We start from the raw sequence: 23,002 nt of genomic DNA, 5'->3' as shown, positions 1-23,002 counted from the left end.
CATTAGCTTGGGTTGCATAATAGAGTTTGATGATCTCCTTCAACTCAGTCCCCAAATGATATCAACATTTACTACTGAAATAAAAAATAAACAAATATTAACAGGACAGATCAAAAGGATTTTGTAATATTTTGTAATTACATTTAAAACAAAGGTAGTAATTTTCCTTTTCCATGGTCATAAAGGTCATTGCTTAGCATATTTCCATTATACAGATCAAGAAAGTGTCTTGCTTCATTATTAATCTGAAATGAAGTTTTTGGTCTTAGGGAAGGAGTAACAGAGTCAAGAATGTAAGAAATAGGAGCAGAAATAGCCAGTACAACTCCTTGACCCTTCTCTGCAATTTAATAAAATTATGGCTGAACTTCTACATCAGCTATGCATTCCTGCTCTGTCTCCATATCATTTGATTTCCTGAACGGCCAAAACCTATTGATGCTGATTCAATTAATCTGTGCATCTTCAGATTGAGGAAGGGAAAGTGTCAGCAATTTTGCTTCCATTTGTAATTTTCTGACTCCTGCTGATGAAGTGTGTGTAAATAGGCATGGGTTTGAACTGAGCTGCAGTGCCCCCTCATGATTATGAGAATTCCTTTTCAGACAGTTGTTCAGTGAAGGATGGTAACATTATTGCACTCATAGATATATATTGTTCAATGCTGAAAAGGAAATAAAATTTAATAAAAACAAAGTTGTCAACACAAACAAGAACAATAAATAGTAAAAGAAATAATCAGCTTTTCCCAAAGTTCACAGGTGCAACTCCAGAATATCCAGTGTTGGCAATATCAAAATTGGTTGCAAATTTTGATGAAGCACAAAATTCTTCAAAAATAATTTTAGACTACTGTATATCAGGAGTACATGAAGTAATAAACGAATGGGTTGGGCTAAGCCAACATGTTGGGCTGCACCTGAGATCAAAGTGCAAAGTCTAATATTTCATATGAACTAATGCTTGAATGTCCTTTTTAAAATGGGCAAAATAATTACATGTCAGGGTGATCTTGAGAGAATCTCGTTCTCTGGGTGAAATGAGGAGTAGGCCAGAAGAAAATTGTTTGATGTTATTTCTGTGAAGGTCAAATTAAAAAGAGATGTGTCCCAAAAACTGAAACACAGACCACAACTTCCATTGTTGCAACAAAATGGTTCATTGTGATTATTTGTCTGAAATTTCTTAGCTCTTAAATTTATGTCTTGGTGTTGAATTTAACAAAAGCAAGAAGAACTGTATTCGATTTTCTTACCTAAAAATTGTGTTTTCATATTAAATGTAACTGTTGCCTTGTCCGAGAGAATATTCTACAAGACTAAACAGGATCACCAGAATATTGGGATAGTATCACAAGTCGGTCTTTCTTTGATATTCACACATCAGCATTTGTACCTGGAGACAAATGGTACTAAACACTTTGCTTATTTTAGCTTCTCTCTGTTTAGACAAGGATCTCATTATGGTAAATGGTTCAGTAGATCAGCCTTAACATCAATATGGAAACATGATAATTTGACTTCTATCAGCTAATTCAGTTTTATTATCTTTTATGCTACATCAATTTCATGTAGGAATAGGTAAAGTCAATGGAGTTTGGTGTGTCTTCATTGCTAATGATGCAACAGTCAAAGGAGGGACAGTGTACCCAGTTACAGTGAAGAAACAGCTGAGAGCCCAGGACATTGCAATTCAAAACGGACTGCCTTGCATATACTTGGTGGACAGTGGTGGAGCATTTTTGCCGCTTCAGGTAGAGTATTTCATGGATCGCACACAGTCAGGAGCCTTTACAAGACAGTATCAAGATTAAGAAGATACTTTCTTAATCTTACTTTGTTTTAAATATACTCTGAGGAACATTTTTGGTCACAGGTCTCTTGCTTTAGGCTACTGTATCTCAGAGTGATAGGATTAGATTTTACACCCACAAGTCCATAACGTGTTCCTTAGGCAGTTGTCAAGTGGAGGTTAGCCAAAATAACCACACAACCTGAAAGAAGAAAGTGTGTGGGTTATAATGCCAATTATAGCAAAAAAGTGTTTAAAAAGTGAAAAGATGTCCATGAAGGGTTGATCTGTCAGCTGTAGCTTAGAGATGAACTTATTTGTCACTGACGCAGAAGGCTGTGAATTTAAATCCCATTCCAGAGTTTTGATTGTGAAAACCTAGAATGGGAAGTGCAGTGTAGGAAGAGATACTATCTTTCGAATGAGACAACAAAATGAGGCACCATGTACTGTCTTGGGTGGACATTAAAGACTATGGCATGCTGTCCTCGCCAATGTTTAACCCTCAATCAACAGAGTATCCATCATTATGATATTGTTGTTTGTGGGAACATGCATTTTGCAAATTGACTGCAACTTTTCCTACATTATCAGAGTGACAACATTTCAAATGTACTGTACTGATTGTAAAATATTTTGAATGTCCTGAGATCTTGGTTGATTCAGTATAAATGGAATTCTTTTTTTTCTGGCTGTTCCTATCAAATGTTAAATCTGGATAAAATACATATTGCTTTCAGATTTAGAAGTATCATTACTCCCATTGATCCTCTCCTGCTTTCCCTTGAGCAATGGATCAAGTGCTGAATTGCTGCAGCATTCCACAACCAGTGAGAAGTCCAGGGACATAGAATAGCAGGAATGCTGGGGCCCACAGATGGATCACACCACAGATAGGCTTTGGGCTGAGTTCTGGAGAGTATTCTTCAGAATACATTGACATTGTGATATTTGTTTGAACAACTTGTTGGAGCTTACACATATTAAGGAAGTCGTGCATGTGTCCTTTTCAGGCAGAGATATTTCCAGGTGAGAATCATGGAGGTAGAGCATTCTACAATGAAGCGATGATGTCTGCTGCAGGCATTCCTCAGGTAAATCATTTTTCATCCCTGTCCTCTTCTATCATAGCTAAGTAGAGGAATAAGATTCTTTTGAGATTCGGGAGATTATTTCAAGATTGAGAGCAGGAGATTGCTCATTGATATGGGAGGCTGGGACACCTCAAAGGGTGCTTGGGTCACTACCGCCAACAAAGCATTGAAACAGAAAGAATTTTTTTATTCTTTAATCATGATCTCATATGGCCTGTAGTTTTCTTCCACCATGGATCTTTTGCCCCACAGTAAAATTTCCTGACTTGACATTAAACTTGACATTGAATCATAGAAAATTTATGACAGAAAGGCCAGTCACCCCATCATATTTATGCCAGTCAATGAAGCAATTTTGTTTACCTAAAATAAATTTTTAAATGATATAGTTATACAAAGCATTACCTTCATTCAGTATGTCAAGTATTTCCTTACATTCCATTACAAAATTCTCAAACATTCCATCAGTACTACACAGGGCTCATCCCTCAGTCTCCAGTGGTGGGATAACCCTATATGATGACTTCTCCCCACAGAACCTTTGCGGAGGCTATATCAAGCTTCAGTGTTTCTCCTCAGCATGTGCTTCCGCACCTTAGAATGTGTACTCAGTTGAGAATAATACGCTGGAGGACCAACAAGTTTCGGGTGGACCAAATTGCTTCTTTTACCAAGTTGATTGTCCAGCGGCGGTCTACGTTTGCTATGGGAATGGTCCGTAGAGCATAGAATTCTGTATTGTGCAGGTGCTTGGATGAGCCTTAATAAAGACCACTTTTTCCAGACCTTCTTGGCAAACACATAGTCCACCAAGAGGAGTACGAGGGTCTCATAGGCACAACCACCTCAAGGCCAGTGAGTGGTAGGATTGAGACTCCTGCTGTGCATGAAAGATCCGACCTGGAGGGCCTTTCTCACAAAGGCATAGCAAGCTCCTGGAGCTTGTTTAAGAGTTCTGGTGATGAGACATTCCACCAAATCATCTACTCAGGGTAGCTGAGCAGGATCCTACAGGATCCACCATTTCCTTCTCACAAAGGACCTCGAAGGCATTCCACATAGATCACTGCCTGACTGACTTGTGGTCAAACATCGTTATCTTCAGAAACCTTTCCATGAGGGACAGGTGGTGCAGCACATTCCAACTTAATGGTGCATTTTATGGCAATATGGCCAGGCTCATTCTTTGCAACACCAGGCGTAGATAGAACTTCATCATGTGATGACACTTGGTCTGTCAGTACCCAGACTAGACACACAGCTTGATACAGTCACACACAAAGATGACTATTAGGACGAAGGCTACATTGGATATATTTTACCCTCTTTCTCTGGTTCCATATTCCCAATTTCTATTTCACCTTGCCTACTCACTCCAGCCAGTTGTTGCTTTATGCCCCAACTCCCCTGAACCATATTCCCAGCACCTTCGGGTAATCTGACATGATGGTGAAAAGAACAAAGGATCAGTTGGATTAGTCGCCAAGGAACATGCCCTCACTTTTGCTGCAGTTGATTTTTGCTCCAGAGACCAGTTTAACTGGCCACAGACACTCATCAATCAATTGTGGCTCCAAGCAGAAGCTGGCAACATTGTTCATGTACAGGGGGGCTTGACGAGTTCCCTGCCTGCTTGGAATAACCATCACTCTTATTCAGCAGAAGACTCAATACAGCAAACATCCAAGACAGAGGAGAGAGCTTTGGCTGACTTCAGATTCGATCAAGGAGCTTTCCATTTCCCACCTATTAATTTGGATTGTGCTACTGATGTCTTTTTAGAGCAGTTGTATTAAATTGCAGACTCCCTAAAGCCCATTTTGGAGAGCACATCCACCATGCTTGAGCATGATGTCCTTCAAAGGCCTTCCCCTGATCTAAGCTCATGAGGCAATTGCCTACCTCTCGTCCTGCATGTAGGTAATCATATCCCTAATTAGCTCAAGGCAGTGAGAGATCTTGCCAGGTACGATATTGATTTGATCAAGGTAGATTATCTATCCCAGAGCAGACTTGACTTGAATAGCGATGGCCTTGGACAGAATGTTGTAATCCACATTTACCATGAAATGGGTCACTAATTACTGATCTCTTTTCTCTCCCCTGAAGCAAGGCTATAAAGAGATCCATCTAATCCCATCTATCAGTATTTAGTCTATAGCCCTTCAGGTCATGGCTCTTCAGATACACATCCAAATGCTTTTTAAATGTGATGAGGATTTCTTCCTCTACCACCTTTTAAAGCATTGAGTTTCAGAGCCCTACCACTTACTGAATTATTTTGTTTTGCCCATTTCTATTCTAATTATTTTATCTGTTTATTTAGGTCTTTTATTTCAACTCTGAGTCAATGATGCTAAAGCCTCAGGCCACTGTTTTTGCAGCTTTAAGTAGGTCTTTGGCATTCTTATCTTGATGAATTGAATAATTGTGGTTATATTTTGGGTGGCTGGGAATGTAGCACAATATCAGCTTTCAAGATTTTAACCCTTTGACTAAGACTTTCAGACATGTTGTTAAGAGTTAAAATCAAGATTGGAATTATTTTAAGTTTCTATGGGAATAAAATGACTATTCTTGTGGTAGTGCAAAGCAGGTATGAATCAGCAATCAGTGACTACATTGACTTCAAAGTACTTTCCAGTCAATAGAGTACTTTAAACATTGTCACTCTTTATAATGGAGGAAATGTTGCAGCCAATTTGCCCACTGCAACTATGTCCCATATTTTTTATAGGAACTAATCATTGGAAAATAAAATCGGACAGGATGTTAAACTAACAAATTACTAACAATGACTTTTCAGTTCTGACCAAAGGCACTCTCTGTATCTTCAGGAAAGGAAGAATATTTAGAAAAGGAGTAAATAAGAAAGCAGAATTTATTTGCTGTTTATGCATTGTAGATTGAATGCAGTCATTGCAATTTCTCAATGTACTCTATAGGTGGCAGTTGTGTGTGGTTCATGCACAGCTGGTGGGGCATATGTGCCAACCATGGCAGATGAAACAGTAATGGTGGACAAGATTGGGACAATATTTCTTGCTGGACCTCCACTAGTTAAAGCAGCAACAGGGGAAGATGCCACCCCTGAGGAGCTGGGAGGTGCAACCGTGCATGCAAAGTAAGTACCAAATACAGGCTGTCCCTGGATTATGACCACCCGAGTTACAAATACCTATATGTACTAACAAGTTCCCATTATGTGATCAAATTCCAAAGTCTGACATACGTACATACAATCGGCAGAACTAGTTTCTGCTCTCTCTCTCTCCCTCTCTTTACCTTTAATAATTTTCTTTCTTATCAGTCTTTTGTGCATTTGCTGCCATTCATTACAATACTGTGGAAGTATGGTTACCATATTGAGTGATTTTTGTGTATTTTCTGACTTATGGATGTCTGTAAAAATGGAACCTGTTTGTTACCTGCATATACTATATCCTGAATATATATTTGAATATTATTTATGAGCAGGCAGGCTTTTTATAATATTTGTATCAAGAACCTTAATTTCTGCTTCAATTATTCACTAAAAAGTAGATTTCCAAACATGAATTTCTCACCAAAATTATGTTAATAAATCATATAGAGAATGGATACGATTTTCAAAAATATTGATAGTAATTTTGTAGAATTTCTAGTTCAATCACGTTCACAAAATATTGTGTCTTACTTTTAAAAACATCTATTTGCAGACATTGTGCAAATAAAGCACCCAGACGTGTGTCATGGGTTCAGTTTTTGATCTGACGCTGTCAATGTTCACACATTAGGAACAGTCATCTGATATGATAGGCCAGAGGTCCTTAAGAAATGGGAAGAAGATTAAAGGAAAGTGAGTTGTATTTTCTAAAAATAATCAACTGAAAACTATTCAGATAAACAAATAATTTTGAAGAAGCAAGTTTAATAAGTCAGTCCGGCAGTCCTTTGCTTTTGTGAACCATGGTCTTAGGTACTAAGAATCTCACTACCACAGAGTCATAGAGTTATACAACATGGAAACAGGTCCTTAGGCCCAACTCATCTGTGCTGACCAAGTTGTCTGCATTGGTCCATATCCCCCTAAATCTTTCCTATCCATGTACTTATGTAAATAGTGTCTTTTAAACATCGTAATTATACCTGCTTCTACAGCTTCCTCTAGCAACTCTTTCCATATACCCACCAGCCTCTGTGAAAAGGTTGCCCCTCAAGTCCCTTTTAAACCTTTCCCCTTATGCCCTCCAGTTTTAGATTCCCCTACCCTGGAAAAAGACTGTGACCATTCATCTTATCTATACCCCTCATGATTTTATATTCATCTATAAGGTCACCCCTCAACCTCCTACACTCCAGGGAAAAAAGTCCCAGTCTATTCAGCTTATCCTTATAACTCAAGTCCTCTAGTCCCAGCAACATCCTTGTGAATCTTTTCTGCACCTTTTCCAGCTTAATGACTCCTTCCCGTAGCTGGGCAACCAGAACTGCACACAATACTCCAAGTGTGTCTCACCAACGACTTGTACAGTTGTAACATGATGTCCCAATTCCTGTATTCAATGCCCTGACCAATGAAGGTAAGCATGCCAAAACACCTTCTTCGCCACAGTCTACCTGTGACTCCACTTTCAGGGAACTATGTACCTGTATCCCAAGGTTTTTCTGTTCTACAGTTATTCTCCAGGGTCCTACCACTTATTGTGTAAGTCCTGCCCTGGTTTAACTTACCAAAGTGCAACACCTCACACTTGTTCGAGTTAAATTCCATCTGCCATTTTTTGGCCCACTTCCCTCGCTGATCCAGATTTCATTGTACTCTTAGATAACCCTCTTCACTGTCCATTTTAGCTGGTGGGATATTTTTAGCATTGTGATAGAGCAGAACCTGATAGAGGAGATTCAGACATGGAGTTGGGGGAAAGTGAGGTGACAATGGATACAGGAGATTTGAAGAGATTTGATGGGGTGGAGTGTAGTGGTCAACGGTTGTTATTAATCTGGTGTGGTAATGAAGCCAAGGAAAAGGAAGAAAGGAAAGAAAACCTCTGCTAAAATTGAGAACAAGCTGGACAATGGCGTGATCAGCCACTTAATTAGGATCAAGTTAAGGGAGCATGAGGTGAACCTGAAGAGAATGTGGGACATGGGAACATCAGTGTGTTGGATGAGAGCCAGTTTAAGTGTTGACTGAGAGAGGTTTAACTAGAGTTTTGCTTGGTGGGTAAGAGTCAGGGTGGATGTAGCAGAGATGACTGAAAAGGTCATCTCAATTTTATTAATAGATAAGTTAATAAGCTCCATACAGTTGTTGGTTAGGATAGACAATCAAGAAAATGATTTAAGGAAATGGTTGACAATGGTGAAAAAGAAATTGGAGGGCGATCATTATTTTCTTGGATGATTCAGATGAAGATGATTTTTGCAGATTGAGAGGGTCAAGCCTTTAGTTGATTATACCTGAGTCTGAACATGAATAGGGGAGGAACCACAGCTGATTATTGAGGCGATAATTGAAAGAAGAAAAGACTTGCTTTTTTATTACACCTTTTATAACCTTGGGACACTTCAATGCACTTCATAGATTGTTTAGTATTGTCGCTACTGTTATGCAAAAAATATGACAACATTTTCCACACAGCAAGTGCTCACTAACAGCAATGTGATAATAATCTGGTTATTGATTTTAGCATATTGATTGAGGGATAAATGTTGGCCAAGAAACTGGGGAAAATTTCCATACTTCCCTTTAAAATCATATTCATTTTTATATTCACTTGAGAAGGCAGTCAGGGTCATCACTGACTCATCAAACATTGCAACACATCTGTGACACTGGAGGACAGCCTAGACTTTTGTGTTCTAGACTCTGAAGTAGGACATGAACCTTTTCATACAGCGCTTGTCTGCTGATTTCAAAAGTGAAGGTCAACTTTAACAATCCTTCTTCAATTGATGAAGAAAGAACAAAATGGGAAAATAAGGGTAATGTAGTAGAGATAATATACATTATCCATATTTTGGTAAAACCCTCATAGTAAACTCATGTGTCTGAAGATGTGGAGTTAACAGCATCTGTCACTCACTAAATCTCTGACTTATTTGCATGAGAATGGCCGAACACTGGCACTTCCCTTCTAAACCACCAGGCACGGACAGCATGATTCTGCCTGTTATTATTTCACAATCCATTCTCTTCCCCATCCCATTATTATTCTGTTGCTGGCATTTTGAATTTAAGTAGCCCTCCTCAGTCCACCATTCAAATTATACAACTGGTGATTTTTCTGATTTTCAGGGTTAGTGGTTGCATTGATCATTTTGCAGCTACAGAGGAAGAAGCGTACAAATGTACCAGGAACATCATAGCCACGTTAAATCTTGAACTTCCACCAAACATGCCAACTGACTTTGAAGAGCCTCTCTACGCAGCTGAAGAACTAAATGGTCTTGCTCCAAAAGATTACACACATACCTTAAATATCGAACTGGTGAGTTTGTACGTGCCTGAGCAGTTGGAGGTTACAAGTACTTAAAGTCTTCAATAAAATAAACACCAGAGGGAGCCAGATTCAAGCTTTGATTTGTAGTTAAGTTGAGTTAAGTTGAATTAGCAGTTTGAGCATCACTGCCCTGGACTGAGATTTGTTAAATTCAGCGAGTACCTGCTCCTGACAGGTACTTAGTGACACTCTTCTGGTAATTGTCAATATAGAAGGTGAAAATAGAATTAGACAGACAAGATCCACGTGCATTTGGAAAGGCAATGACGATTAGGGATAATTAGCTTAACTTTCTGCAGAGGAAATCATATCTCATGAATTTAATTCAGTTTTTGAAGATGTGACCTAGAAGGTTGATGAGGGCAACACAGTAGATGTTGTCTACATGAATTTTAGCATGGCCTTTGACAAGGTTAGATCACATGGGATCTAGTGTGAGCTAGCCAATTGGATACAAAATTGGCTTACCAGCTGTTAAACAGTCACCTGCCTCCACCTATCCATTTTGCATGTAGACCATGATCCAGCTATTGAAGTGCACTGCTTGTTGAGGTGTGGAGCAGGAACTTATGGCATTCATTAGGTGTCCTGCAGCTGAACTCAGATTAATAGGCAAAGATTGAGAGCCCAAATCAACGAAGATTTCCTTTCCTGACTGGCATTCAGTGATTGTTTTTGGAAAGTTTGTTAGATATCAGGTGACAAGATCAAGTGGAAACTGGAGAAATTTCCCAAATGGCCTGATATTTCCATAGCGCTGGATTGTTAGACTCATGCCTTTTCCATGAGCATCCAGTGCTCTCTCAGTGGCTTCAATCTGCCCTGAAACATTATACTGTCTTTTTTTTCTTTCAGTTGTTGCTCTTTGTTTATTAGAGAAAAACCTTTAGGTATGCTTTAATTTCACCATGACAGGTGAGGAAGAATGGGTAAAAAAAGGCAACCACATGACAAAGAAAAGACTTGAATTTATCCAGGGCCTTCTACACTTTTTAAAAAGTTTTTTAGTCTTTATACAATAGAATTTTTAACCTCAAATGCAGTAACCCATTTACATTTGTTTTGTCAGTGCAGTGGCTGGAAGACAAGCTGATTTCATGACCTTAATGTCCCTTTGCTTACAACCAGGAAGGCAGGGAAGTAGTAAGGTGCACAAACAAGGCCACAACAAAGAGGTATATCATTCCTTCTTTGGCATCTTTATTCTGCTCACAGATAAAAAGAAGTCAAGCCCCTATTACATACGAGAGTTGAGGAACAGGACTTTAAGCATCCACTGAACACAGCCTCGCAGAAAGTAGTCTTTAATCAGTTTCTTCTTCATGATGCAGTAATAAATACAGTTGATCACATCCTCATCCGACATCTACAAACACAATATCCAGCAGGGGTCAGTGGTTTCACCTTTTTGGGTAGAGGAAATGGGGATAATAAGTTTATCCTTTGCTAATTGTCAGAAGGGTTTTACTGTGTAGCGAGAAAGTCTTGCATTCGTTTTCCTGAGAGAATCTAGAACTAGGTCACTGTTTAAATAAATAATAAAAATTTAAGACCAGGATGAAGTGACCTTCTTTTATTTTAGTAGATTGTGAGTCTTTAGAACTCTCTTCCTCAAAGAGAATTAGATGCAGTGTCTTTAAATATTGTTACAGCAGAGGTAGATAGATTCTTTCTAAGCAAAGAGGTGAAAGGCCACTGTGAGTAGATTGGAATAGTTGAGGTTATAATCAGATCAGCCGTGATCTTCTTAAGTAGCTGATCTGATTATAACCTCAACTATTCCAATCTATCGATACTTGTTCTTAATTGTTTTATGGTATTTATGAAAGATAATTGTCAAAGGTGCAACATCAAACAAGATGGGGAGATTTTATGAGAATATGAACAGATTATGTCTCTAGACATCAAAGGACAGGGCAGGAAAGCAAATAAGAGGGAGATCAAGAGATAGACAGGATTGGTAGCAAGATAGGTTTGGGAAGATAGTTGCTGATTTAAAAGTAGGAGAGCCTGCAATCTCAAAGTGGGGAAGAAGCATTTAGGATGGTATTAAGATTCTCAACTCCATGCAGCAGGAGCATAGGAGCGCACAGAGCCCCTGCATAAAGGGTAGAGGAAACTTTTCACCCGAGTGTCACATCTCACAGGTTACTTCTATAGAGGCCAGAGGAGAACTTTATTTTTATTCATACATGGGACCTGACCAATCCTGACAAGGTCAGCATTTTATTCCCAGTTACCTGTGAGGAGATGATGGTAAATTCCCAAGATAAATCACTGTGGTGCATGTGGAGAAAGTATTTCTGTGGTGCGGTGCAGTGCAGTTAGATAGAGAACTCCAGGATTTTCACCATGGAATGGATATGTATTTGTAACAATGATGTGTGATATAAGGAGTAATGTGAACATGGTGGTATTCCTGCAGATCTGCTGTCTATATCCCAGTAGGTAGTAGAGTTCTTCGAGTTGAGAAGTGCCATCTAAGAAACCATGGCAAGTTGCATCAGTTCATGTTGCAGAAGAAAAGCATTACAGCCATGGTGCTGCAATTATGGAGGAAGTCAGTGTTAAGTAGTGGTTGGGATACCAATCAAGCTGGATAATTAAGGAATGGCAGTAAATGGTGGCCTTGTCAGCACATCCCACATCCCAAAAAAAGACAGGTGTTGAGTTTCTTAATTGTTATTGGAGCTGAATCATGTAGGCAAGTGGAAAGTATTCCATCAATTTCCTGACTTGTGCCTTGCAGATGATGGAAAAGCTTTGAGGAGTCAAGGCATGTTCCTCCTAGCCCAACAATTTTTTTTTCTTATCTAACTTCTCTGGGGCTCTATTCTGTTATCCAGACAGTTCAAAGGGACTGAGCTTATATAGCGAACATTCCATACACTTTTCCCTCAGCCTTTCAGCAAGGCAATAAATTTATCAGGGGACACTTTTGGGGTTGGTGTTTGCTGATTATTTCATTTGGTGAGGTATGTTGTTCAGTTCTCTTTTGATTTCATTCATAAAAATGTTTTCATATTATTTTTGATATGTTAATACTGCAGGATAATTAGAGACAACAATGAGACTTTTGCCTGATTCAGAAGGGTATCCCAGCAGTATGCATGGGGCAGAAGTTTAAGTAATGCATAGCAATCTAACTTTCTATTGTCCTATTTCCATAAAGGCTGCTGAGTTAAGATCACCTGCAGTGTTTACTTCCCACATTTACATCATCATTCTCTGTTGAGTGACAGATTATTTTTGTTACCTGATCATGGATGTTTGAAATCAGCTGCAGTCACACTAGGGTCATGAGCTTTCAATGTTTCATTATATGCCTGGTTATTTCTGGAGTGGATTTTAGTATCCCTTTTTACTGCATTTTCACACACCATATTCTAACTGTGATTGGAACTAACCTGTTCCCTAGTCTATGCAGTTTAAAAATGTATATGAAGATTATGAGGTATTACAAATTTGGTGTCATGATTTTAAATCATAAGTTGCATAGTAATAAATAGTAAATGTCCAACATGATTTGGGGCATCATTGCAGTATCTACCTTGACTCTTAATCGTTAAAAATGATATTGTTGTAGACTGAGTTGGTATGTATGTATTGGTTATTATACCGTGAGACATTTCCATTTTCTTTGTAAATTCATATTTGTTGAGTCTTGCCCAATATTTATCCTCTGGATCACTAAACTTGGATTATCTGGTCATTATTCCATTACTTTTTCTGCGAACACTGAGTTCCACATTTTCAATACTACAATGGTGACAATGCTTCAAAAAAATGCTGATTTGACCATAAGTATTTTGGGATGTTCTAAGGTCTTGAAAGTGCTGCAAAAATGCAAGTCCTTCTGTAATCCCTGTACTCTAAAGTGATCAGAGACAGCTGTGAGTGTACAATCACAGAAAAAAAACACTCATTAGTTTCATACACCTTCATTAACCTTTGGTCTGATATCTACTATATTCAGAATGAGTTAATCACCATAGTTCCTATATCTGGTTCTCCAATCTTGGAGGGCTGATGAGGGAGAAATATTTTTTGTACTTATCGTTTTGAAAATGTGTTTTACACTTTCAGTGGTCCTGGATTAGATTATCTATCTCAGTTGTTTTCCCTTTCAGTACTCTGCTTTTCAAGGCAATCAACTACATAAATGGTTATTTTTTTAACAATATATAACCATATATTATTTCATCTTGGAGAATACTGTATATGAACTAAATGCTAAGGGTTATTGGGTAATGATCAAGAGCATAACTCAACAACAGCCTTGAGGGATCAGATAACTTTACATACCAAGGATTGAACATGGGTCTCTCCTAATCTAAATAGCTCAGAAGCAGCTGGGAAGTATATTTAGAAAGTCGTTTGTGGAAGCATCTATTGTGATATTTGGCTCAGGGTACACAACCTGTAAAAGATTTAAATTCTGCAGATATTTGCTGTGGTGGTATGAAGAGACCACAAATACTGGAATCTGGAACAATAACCAGAAAGCTGGAAGAATTCATTGGATCGAGCAGAATCCGTGGAGGCAAAGCATTCAAACAGAATGGCCAACCTGACTTTCAAAATAAAAACAAAATAACATAATGTTGAACTTTTGCAAATTAATTATTGCTTCCAATTTGATTTGTTTTCTGCATTTAAAGTAATGAATAGAAAAAAAGGCATGGTTTTTTCACTATTATTTTAGATCAGTTAACACCCAGTTCCTTGTATGATCAATTTTGCTACATGCATTTTAGAGGAATGAAATATTGGATGTTAAAGATATTTAATATTTTATAGGTACTGAGTCGTTTGACAGATGGAAGTAAATTCTTGGAGTTCAAAGCTTTGTATGGAACCACGCTGGTAACTGGCTTTGCTCAGATTAAAGGGTAAGAAATAATAGATTGCAGTTTTCTTCTTTTTTATTTAAAATAATACTGAATTTATCCAAGCATTATATACTTTATATTATGCCTATATTATTCAATATTGCTGACATTTTCTGAATAATTTTATTTTACTTTTAATGTATCTGATGGCTCTACATCTACTTTTCTTCCTTTAATATTTTGTCATTTGATGTTTTGGACTACTGGATTTCACTTACTGTCTTACTGAAAAAAATAATAATTGTATTTAATGGTCTTCTCATAGCACAGTGCTGAACTACATTATTTAGTGTATCTAAACAAGTGAAGAGAAGAAGATTATTAATCAAGAAGATGAAGCAATCCTTTCACTTGTTCAGAAACAAGGGCTGATTATTAACGTTTTGAATAATAGAAATAGGGCAGTAGTGGAAATAAAATCATTGTGCACCATTTGCCACTCCATTCTGGCTTAACTGGGGCACTCGTCTGAGTGGTTTCACTGTCTAAATCACTCTCCTATGAATTATGTAGGACCTCTGAGTGACTTAGATGGACAGCTCTGCAGAATATGCAGACAGGAGAGACTGCAGATGCTGGAAATCTAGAGCAAAATGCTGGAGGAATTCAGCAGGTCAGGCGGCATCTATGGAGGGAAATGAACAGTTGACGTTTCGGGCCGAGACCCTTCATCAGGACTAGAAAGGAAAAGGGCAGGATCCAGAATAAAAGAGTGGGGGGAGGGGGAGAAGCATGAGCTAGCAGATGATAGGCGAATCCAAGTGAGAGGGGGTAGGTAGGTAGGTGGGAGATGGGCGGGAAAGTGGGAATGATGTGAGAAGCTGGGAGGTGATAGGCGAAAGAGGCAAAGGGCTGAAGAAAATGGAATCTGATAGGAGAGGACAGTGGACCATGGAATAAAGGGAAGGAGGTGGGGAACCGGAGGGAGGAAAGTATGTGTGATGGGTAGGTCGTGAGGGCAGGGGAGGGGAAAGCTCGTGCTCCTCCCCCTGCCCCCACCCTTTTATTCTGGCTTCTGCCCGCTTTCTTTCCAGTCCTGATGAAGGGTCTCAGCCCAAAACATAGGCTCTTTATTTCCCTCCATAGATGCTGCCTGACCTGCTGCAGCATTTTGTGTGTGTTGCTTTACAGAATGTGCACAGTGAATGTACCCAATTTCCATTCTGCTCAGTTGAAGCTGGGGTGGGGGTGTGAGGAAGAAGGTGACAACTTGTATCAGAAATGAGTAATTAATTTTGTGATGATATGTGGTGTTAGGAATAGCAAGAATGCCAAAAGAGTAAAGGTACCCTGGTGCCCAACCTTCCTTGATCAGCTTCCTCCACACCCACAGGACTAAGCTACCATCTTTCCATCTAGACAACAGTGACATGTAACATTGTGCCAGCTTGAAGTAAGTGTGCTGCTATAGAACATCTGTTCAGGGTGTGCAGCGTGATGTCTGTGTAGTAATGAGCCACAGCCCTCAAAATAAACTAGAACCTTTTGCTGCCAGAAACAGATGGGTTATCTGCCTGCTAGAGTTTCTTCACACCTCCTGCAAATCTAACCAACAGCTTTCACATCTAATTTTAATGGCTTCAGTTATTGTCTTTCTTCAGGCATTGAAATTCTTGATATTAGAATTTTGAAATGTTTTTGAAAAGACCCAGTATAGGAGGTTGGTCAGTAAAAATAGTACAGTCGCACAGCTAGTGGAGCCACAGCCTCACAGTACAGCAACCTGGATTCAGTCCTGAAATTGACTGCTATCTCTGGAGTTTGCACATTCTCCCTGAGACCATAGTCATAGAGCAATACAGCATAGATACGGACCCTTCAGCCCAACCAGTCCATGCCAACCAAGTCCAGCCAGCTAGTCCCAATTTCCTGCATTCAGCCCATACCCCTCCAGGCTCCTCCCCTCCATGTACCTGTCCAAGTGTTTCTTAAATAATACTATTGTACCTGCCTCAACCACTTCCTCTGGCAGCTCATTCCATATACTCACCACTCTCTGCATGAAAAAGTTGCCCCTCAGGTCCCTTTTAAATCTTTAACCTCTCACTCTAAACCTATGCCCCTTGTTTTCGACTTCCCAACCCTGGGGAACAGACTGTTACCATCCACCTTATCTATGCCTCTCATAATTTTAAACACTTCTGTAAGGTCGCCCCTCATTCTCCTATGTTCCAAGGAATAAAGACCTAGCCTGGCCAACCTCTCCATATAACTCACACCCTCTAGCCCTGGCAACATCCTCGTAAAACTTTTCTGCACTCTTTCCAGTTTAACCATGTCTTTCCTATAACAGAGTGACCGCCAAAACTGTACACAGGACTCCAAGTTCTCATCAACGATTTATACAACTGCAACATAATGTCCCAACTTCTATGTTCAGTGCCCTGAATGATGAAGGCCAGTGTGCTAAACGCCTTTTTCACCACCCTGTCTAACTGTGATGCTTCTTTCAACAAACTATGGTCTACCCTTTTGATTACCTCTTCAAAAAACTAAAAGATTTGTCAAATATGACTTCCCACACAGAAAGCCACGCTGACCCCTCCTCACCAGGCTCTGTCTATCCAAATGCTGGTAGGTCCTGTCCCTCAGAATTCTCTCCAGTAACTTCCCCACCACTGATGTCAAGCTGACTGGCCTGTAGTTCCCTGGCTTGTCCTTGCTACCCTTCTTAAACAACGGACTGACATCAGCAACCTTCTAGTCTTCAGGAACTTCACCAGTGGCTAACAATGAAGCAAGTATCTCCGGAAGGGCCTCAACAATTTCTTCCCCAGCCTCCCTCAAAGTCCAAGGATGTACTCGGTCAGGCCCTGGGGGTTTATCCACCTTAATGCGCTGTAAGGCTGCAGATACCACCTCCCCGGTAATATAATGTTCTCCAAAATATCTCCACTTGTTTCCATTATCTCCTGACTGATCATGATTTTCTCCTCAGTAAACACCAAGGAGAAATATTTGTTAAAAATTCTACCCATCTCCTGTGACTCGAGACACAGGCGGCCTCGCTGATCTCTGAGGGGACCTATTCTCTCCCTGGCCACCCTTTTACTCTTAATGTAGCTATAGAACCTCTTGGGATTTTCCTTAACCTTACCTGCCAGATCCACCTCATACCCTCTCTTTACCTTCCTGATTTCCCTCTGAAGCATATTTTTAATCTTTTTATAGTCATCAAGGGATTCACTCATTCCCAACTTCCTAAACCCAATGTATGCTTCCATCTTTTTCTTGACCAGAGCCTCAACATCTCTCATCAGCCAAGGTTCCCTAAACTTGCCAGGTTTACTCTTCACCCAAACAGGAACATGCTGCTCCTGGGCTTTTGATGTCACACTCTTAAAAGCCTCCCACTTGCTATCCGTTCCTTTCCCTTCAAACAGGCTCACCCAAACAACCTCTGCTAGATCCTGCCTAATTCCCCCAAAATTAGCTCTGCTCCAGTTTAGGACCCTAGCCTGTAGGCCTGTCCTATCCTTTTCCGTCACTATCTTAAAACTAATGGAATTATGTTCACTAGAGCCAAGGTGCTCCCTGACTGCCACTTCAGTTACTTACCCTGCCTCGTTCCCTAAGAGAAGGTACAGTATTTCACCCTTCCAAGTAGGGCCCTCTATATATTGACTCAGGACACTTACCCTAACCCTAACCCAAATTCCACCCTGTCCAGGCCCTTAACACTCTGGAAGGCCCAGTCAATACTGGGGTAATTAAAATCTCCCACTAATACAAACCTCTTATTCTTACAACTATGAGCAATTTCTCTAAATACTTGCTCCTCAAATTCCTGCTGACTATTGGGGAGGGGTCAATAATACAGCCCACTAGAGTGACCCTCCCGTTCTTGTTTCTAAGTTCTACCCATATGGCCTCACTGAATGATCACCCAAGAATGTCATCTCTAAGCACTGCTGTTATGTCCTCCCTTATCAAAGAGGCAACACTCCCTCCTTCCTTACATATACCTCTGTCATACCTGTAGCATCTGTATTCTGGAACATTTAGCTGCTAATCCTGCCCTACTCTCAGCCATGTTTCTGTAATGGCTATAACATCCCAGTCCCCAGAGCCAATTCATGCTCTGAGTTCATCTGCCTTATCTGTTAAGCCTTGTGTATTGAAATAAATGCAGTTTAACTGAGTATTCCTTTCCCTCCCTTTACTGTGCTCCTGGGTATCGTGATTACTAAACTTGCTCTTGCTGGCTACTGCTTTATCCCATGACTTGGTCCTGCTCAGAATCCCACCCCCCTGCCAATCTAGTTTAAACCTTCCCATGTAGCATTAGTAAATTTTCCTGCAAGGATATTGATCCCTCTTTGGTTCAAGTGCAACCCATCACTCTTGTACAGGTCACCTCTACCCCAGAAGAGATCCCAGTGGTCCAAGAACCTGAATCCCTGCCCTCTGCACCAGCTCCTCAGCCATGCATTCATCTGGCCTATCTTTCTACTTCTGACCTCACGAGCACGTGGCACCAGAGGTAATTCAGAGATCACTACCCTCGAGGTCCTGTTTCTTAACTTCTTACCTAACTCCCTATCCTCATTCTACAGGACCTCATCCCTTGTTCTACTTATGTTGTTTGTACCAACATGTGCAACAGCCTCTGGCTGTTCACTCTCCCCGTCGAGAATGTTCTGCAGCCACTCAGAGACATCCTTGACCCTGGCACCTGGGAGGAACACACCATCCTGGTGTCTCTTCTGCGGCCAAAGAATCTCCTGTCTGTCCCCCTCACTATCAAGTCTCCTATCACTATCGCCTTTTCTGACTGCACCCTTTCCCTCTGAGCCTCAGAGCCAGTCACAGTGCCAGAGACCTGACTGCTGATGATAGCTCCAGAAATATCATCCCCCCCCCCCCCACAGTATCCAAAGGGGTATACCTGTTAGTGAGGAGAATGGCCACAGGGGAACCCTGCACTGTCTGTCTACTCCCCTTACTTTTCCTGGTGGTCACCCATCTATCTGAAGCTTGCACCTTAGATGTGACTACCTCAGTAAAAGTCATGATGCTGTCAGCATCATGGATGATCCTGTGTACATCTAACTCCAGCTCCAGTTCCTTGACCCAGTTTGTGAGGAGCTGCAGCTGGATGCATTTCCCACAGATGTAGTCATCAGGGAGACCATGAGATTCCTTGACTTCCCACACCTTGCAGAAGGAGAATTCCACTGCCCTAACTGCCACCCTGCCTACACTGAGTCAAATGCTAAGGATGAACAGGAAAATAAATCCTTACCTGTTCCTACCTGTGCTTCCTCGCTTAAACCTCAACTCCCCACTTTTACACTGGCCACTCTCACAATGGCTGCTCCAAAAAATGTGAGTTTTCTCCAGGTGCTCCAGTTTCCTCGCAAAGGCATGGACAGTGTTAGCTTAACTGACCACTGTAAATTGCCCTAGTGTGTCGGTCAGTGGTAGAATTTGGTGGGAGTTGATTAGAAGTGGGGAGAATACAATGGGATTAGTGTAAATAGGTGCTTAATGGTGGGCACTCATGGGCTGAAGGTCTGTTTCCGTGCTGTATAATTCTGTGACTCCAAGGTTAGAACACATAGGATTGGGAGTAAAATACTGACATGGATTGAGAATTTGTTATTGGACAGAAAATAAAATGTGGGAATAAACTGAAATAAAAACACAAAATGCTGGAAATACTCAGCAGGTCAGGCAGGTTTTCATTTACCGTGAGAATTAACTGAGCCTTCTTTGGCAGGAAGGCTGTAACTGCTGAGAGATCAGTGCTTGGGCCCAACTACTCACAACCTACATCAACCATTTGGCTGAGGTGGTCAAACATCATATTTCTAAGCTTGTTGATGATACTAAATGAGATGAGGACAGAGGAAGATGTGAAGAGGCTTCAGGGGTATGGCCAAGCTGAGTGAGTGGGTGAGAACATGACAGATGGAATTTAATGTGGAAAAGTGTGAGCTATCAAAACAGTGTGTTTTTTTTTTGTACAATAAAACACTGGGTGGTGTTGACATTCAAAGGGACCTAGGTATGCTTGTACATAAGCTACTGAAGGTGCAACAAGCAATTAGAGTCATAGATTCATACAGCATGGAAACAGGCCTTTTGGCCCAACTGGTCCATGCCGACCAAGATTCCCATCTAAGCTAGTCCCACTTGCCCAAGTTTGACCCATATCCCTCTAAACATTTCCTATCCATGTACCTATCCAGGTACCTCTTAAATGTTGTTAATGTACCTGCCTCAACCACTTCCTCTGGCAGCTAATTCCAGTTTCACCCTCTGAGTGAAGAAGTTGCCTCTCAGGTTCCAATTAAATCTCTCCCCTCTCACCTTAAACCTATGCTCTCTAATTCTTGATTCCCCAATCCTGGGAAAAAGACTGTGCATTAAAAATATGAAGGCAAAGCGTATGTTAGTCTTTATTACAAGAGGATTTGAATACAGGAGTAAGGATGTTTTACAGCAGTTGTATAGCCTTTGGTAAGATCATACCTGGAGCATTGTGTAGAGTTTTGGTCTCCAAACTTAGAAAAGGATGTACATGCCATAGAGGGAGTGCAGGCTAGATTCATTAGACTGGTTCTAGAGATGGCAAGTTTGCTGTACGAGGAGCAATTGAGTAGACTGAGCTGTACTCTCTAGAGTTTAGAAGCATGAAAGGAGATCTGATTTAAGTTATCTGGCTTGACAGGCTGGATGCAGGGAGGATGAGGAGAAATTTCTTCGCTCAGTGGGTGGTGAATCTTTGAAATTCTCTGTGCCGGAGGGCTGTAGAGGCTCAGCCAATGTTAATTCAAATATAGATAGATAGATTTCTGGATATTAAGAGAATCAAAGGACAAGGGGTAGTGCAGGAAAATGGCACTGACATAGAAGATCAGCAATGAACTTGATGAGTGGTGAAGCAGGCTCCAGGGGCTGAGTGGTTGACCCCTGCTCCTGTTCTAATGCTATGTTTTTATGTTCTCACTACCTTCTCTGCCCTCAGATGTAGGAAGCTTGAGCAATGAGAGTGATCCTGAAGTTCCAAGTCCGTTGTCTTTTTCTGAAACAAACAGATCCACAACTTGAATATTATTCCTACCTGTGGGGTTATTTATAGCAAGTCTCACATAATCTTGGATGGAATTCAAGAAAAAGATTGTCACTGGGGATAAAATGTCTTCCTTTCCACTCCCTCTTGTCCTCATCAGAATTGAATGTTAGGAGGGAAATACAATAGACAGCTGATACTCTGGACCTCTTTGCTGACAAATGACAAATTTCTACCAACTCTTTTTTCATATTGACAACATTAATATTTTTAGAGCTTTTTTTTAATAAATTGCAAATGTAGCATGTCATACCTGCACCTTTTTCCTATAACACTACTCTGCCTAAGGAAAGACTTACCATTCAGATTCTTACTGCAACTTATTTCTTTCCCAGGATTAATTAGAGCTGCTTATTTTCTTCCTTTTTTTAATATTTCTAATCTTAAGGCTTTTATTGCACAAGCTAGGTATCCTAGTCACTCTTCACAGTTTACCTTGCCTTTTCTTCTGTTTCTCAGCTTGCAGGAATTCTGTCCTGCAGTCCTTGGTGTTTCACCTTGATTTCTCAATAAATAAAAGCTTTTGTAATAGTTGAGGATAATCTGTTTCATAACACGAAAATCCCAAGGTCATGGACATTTGCAAATTATGAAAGGATCTGACCACCAGAGTTGAGTGCCAAAATTCATGAACCTTTTTTAATTAGTTTAAACTGATTATGGCTTCTAGTTGCAAACAAGCACATATTGAAAAGAATCACAAAATGAGTGAATAGGATTATACAGGAACAGATTTGTTTCTTCTAACAGAAAAGCAAAATACTGCAGATGCTGCAAATCTGAAATAAAAGCAAAATGTGGGAAATATTCAGCAGGTCATATAGCATCAACAGAGAGAAAAACAAGTATTTCTCTTTTTTAGTGTGTTGATTTCTTCCTAGGATGTAGTTTCACAAATGATATACTGCATTATTCATACAAGAGCTTGGCAATGAGAATCAGTAGGTCATTCTATCACATTCGGGGATTAAGGGTAGGTACTGTATAGTGTGAAATGTTTCAGCTAAGTTTTGTCCTAACACATTTAACCAAAATCAATGCATGTTGATCAAGAATGGAAGCACTGGCTGATTTTTCCCTCTGATGTTTTGTTGCACTCAGAATATATCCTATGATTCAGGATAATGGGTGGGAAGTTCAAGGGAGATATCAGAGGGAGGTTTTTTTACCCAGAAAGTGGTTGGTGCATGGAATGCGCTGCCTGGGGTAGTGGTGGAGGCAGATTCAAGAGATTGCTAGATAAGCACATAGAGGAATTTAAAATATGGGGATATGTGGGAGGAAGGGGTTAGATAGTCTTAGGCGTGATTTAAAGGTTGGCACAACATGGTGGGCCGAAGGGCCTGTATTGTGCTGTATGGTTCTATGGATAGCTTGTACAAGTCAGGCTACGGGGAAATTTCTGCTTTAACATTTAATTTTTGCCAATTATTTTTCTGACAAAATCTGTATATTAATAATACTAATTCATTCACATCATAGTTACAAGAAAATGTAATATTTTTTGCTTCCTTAGGTGAATCCATTACACTCAACAATTATCATAATTATTTTGTTTGCTTTCTTAAATAGTCTCCTGAAAGTGCTGACTCTCTCTGGAATGCAATCCAATCACTCTTCTTCAGTAACCAACCATGTGTGAATTAAGATAATGAGCATCTG

The 23,002-nt window shown here is 40.2% G+C and overlaps 1 protein-coding gene across 6 annotated transcripts in view; it reads left to right on the top strand.

Annotated features, from left to right (window-relative positions):
* The window catches only part of si:ch211-198n5.11 (methylcrotonoyl-coenzyme A carboxylase 2), a 57,621-nt gene that overhangs the window by 20,894 nt on the left and 13,725 nt on the right, over window positions 1-23,002 (top strand). For all 6 annotated transcript variants that reach the window (XM_052012835.1, XM_052012833.1, XM_052012839.1 and 3 more), the window contains 5 exons: window positions 1,575-1,753; window positions 2,805-2,885; window positions 5,831-6,009; window positions 9,166-9,358; window positions 14,171-14,262. In XM_052012835.1, the coding sequence (XP_051868795.1) occupies window positions 1,575-1,753; window positions 2,805-2,885; window positions 5,831-6,009; window positions 9,166-9,358; window positions 14,171-14,262 (724 nt within the window). The remainder of the gene's footprint in view (window positions 1-1,574; window positions 1,754-2,804; window positions 2,886-5,830; window positions 6,010-9,165; window positions 9,359-14,170; window positions 14,263-23,002) is intronic.

The sequence above is a fragment of the Pristis pectinata genome, chromosome 3, assembly GCF_009764475.1.
Source record: "Pristis pectinata isolate sPriPec2 chromosome 3, sPriPec2.1.pri, whole genome shotgun sequence".
NCBI lineage: Eukaryota > Metazoa > Chordata > Chondrichthyes > Rhinopristiformes > Pristidae > Pristis > Pristis pectinata.
This window is presented reverse-complemented; position numbering and strand designations above follow the sequence as displayed.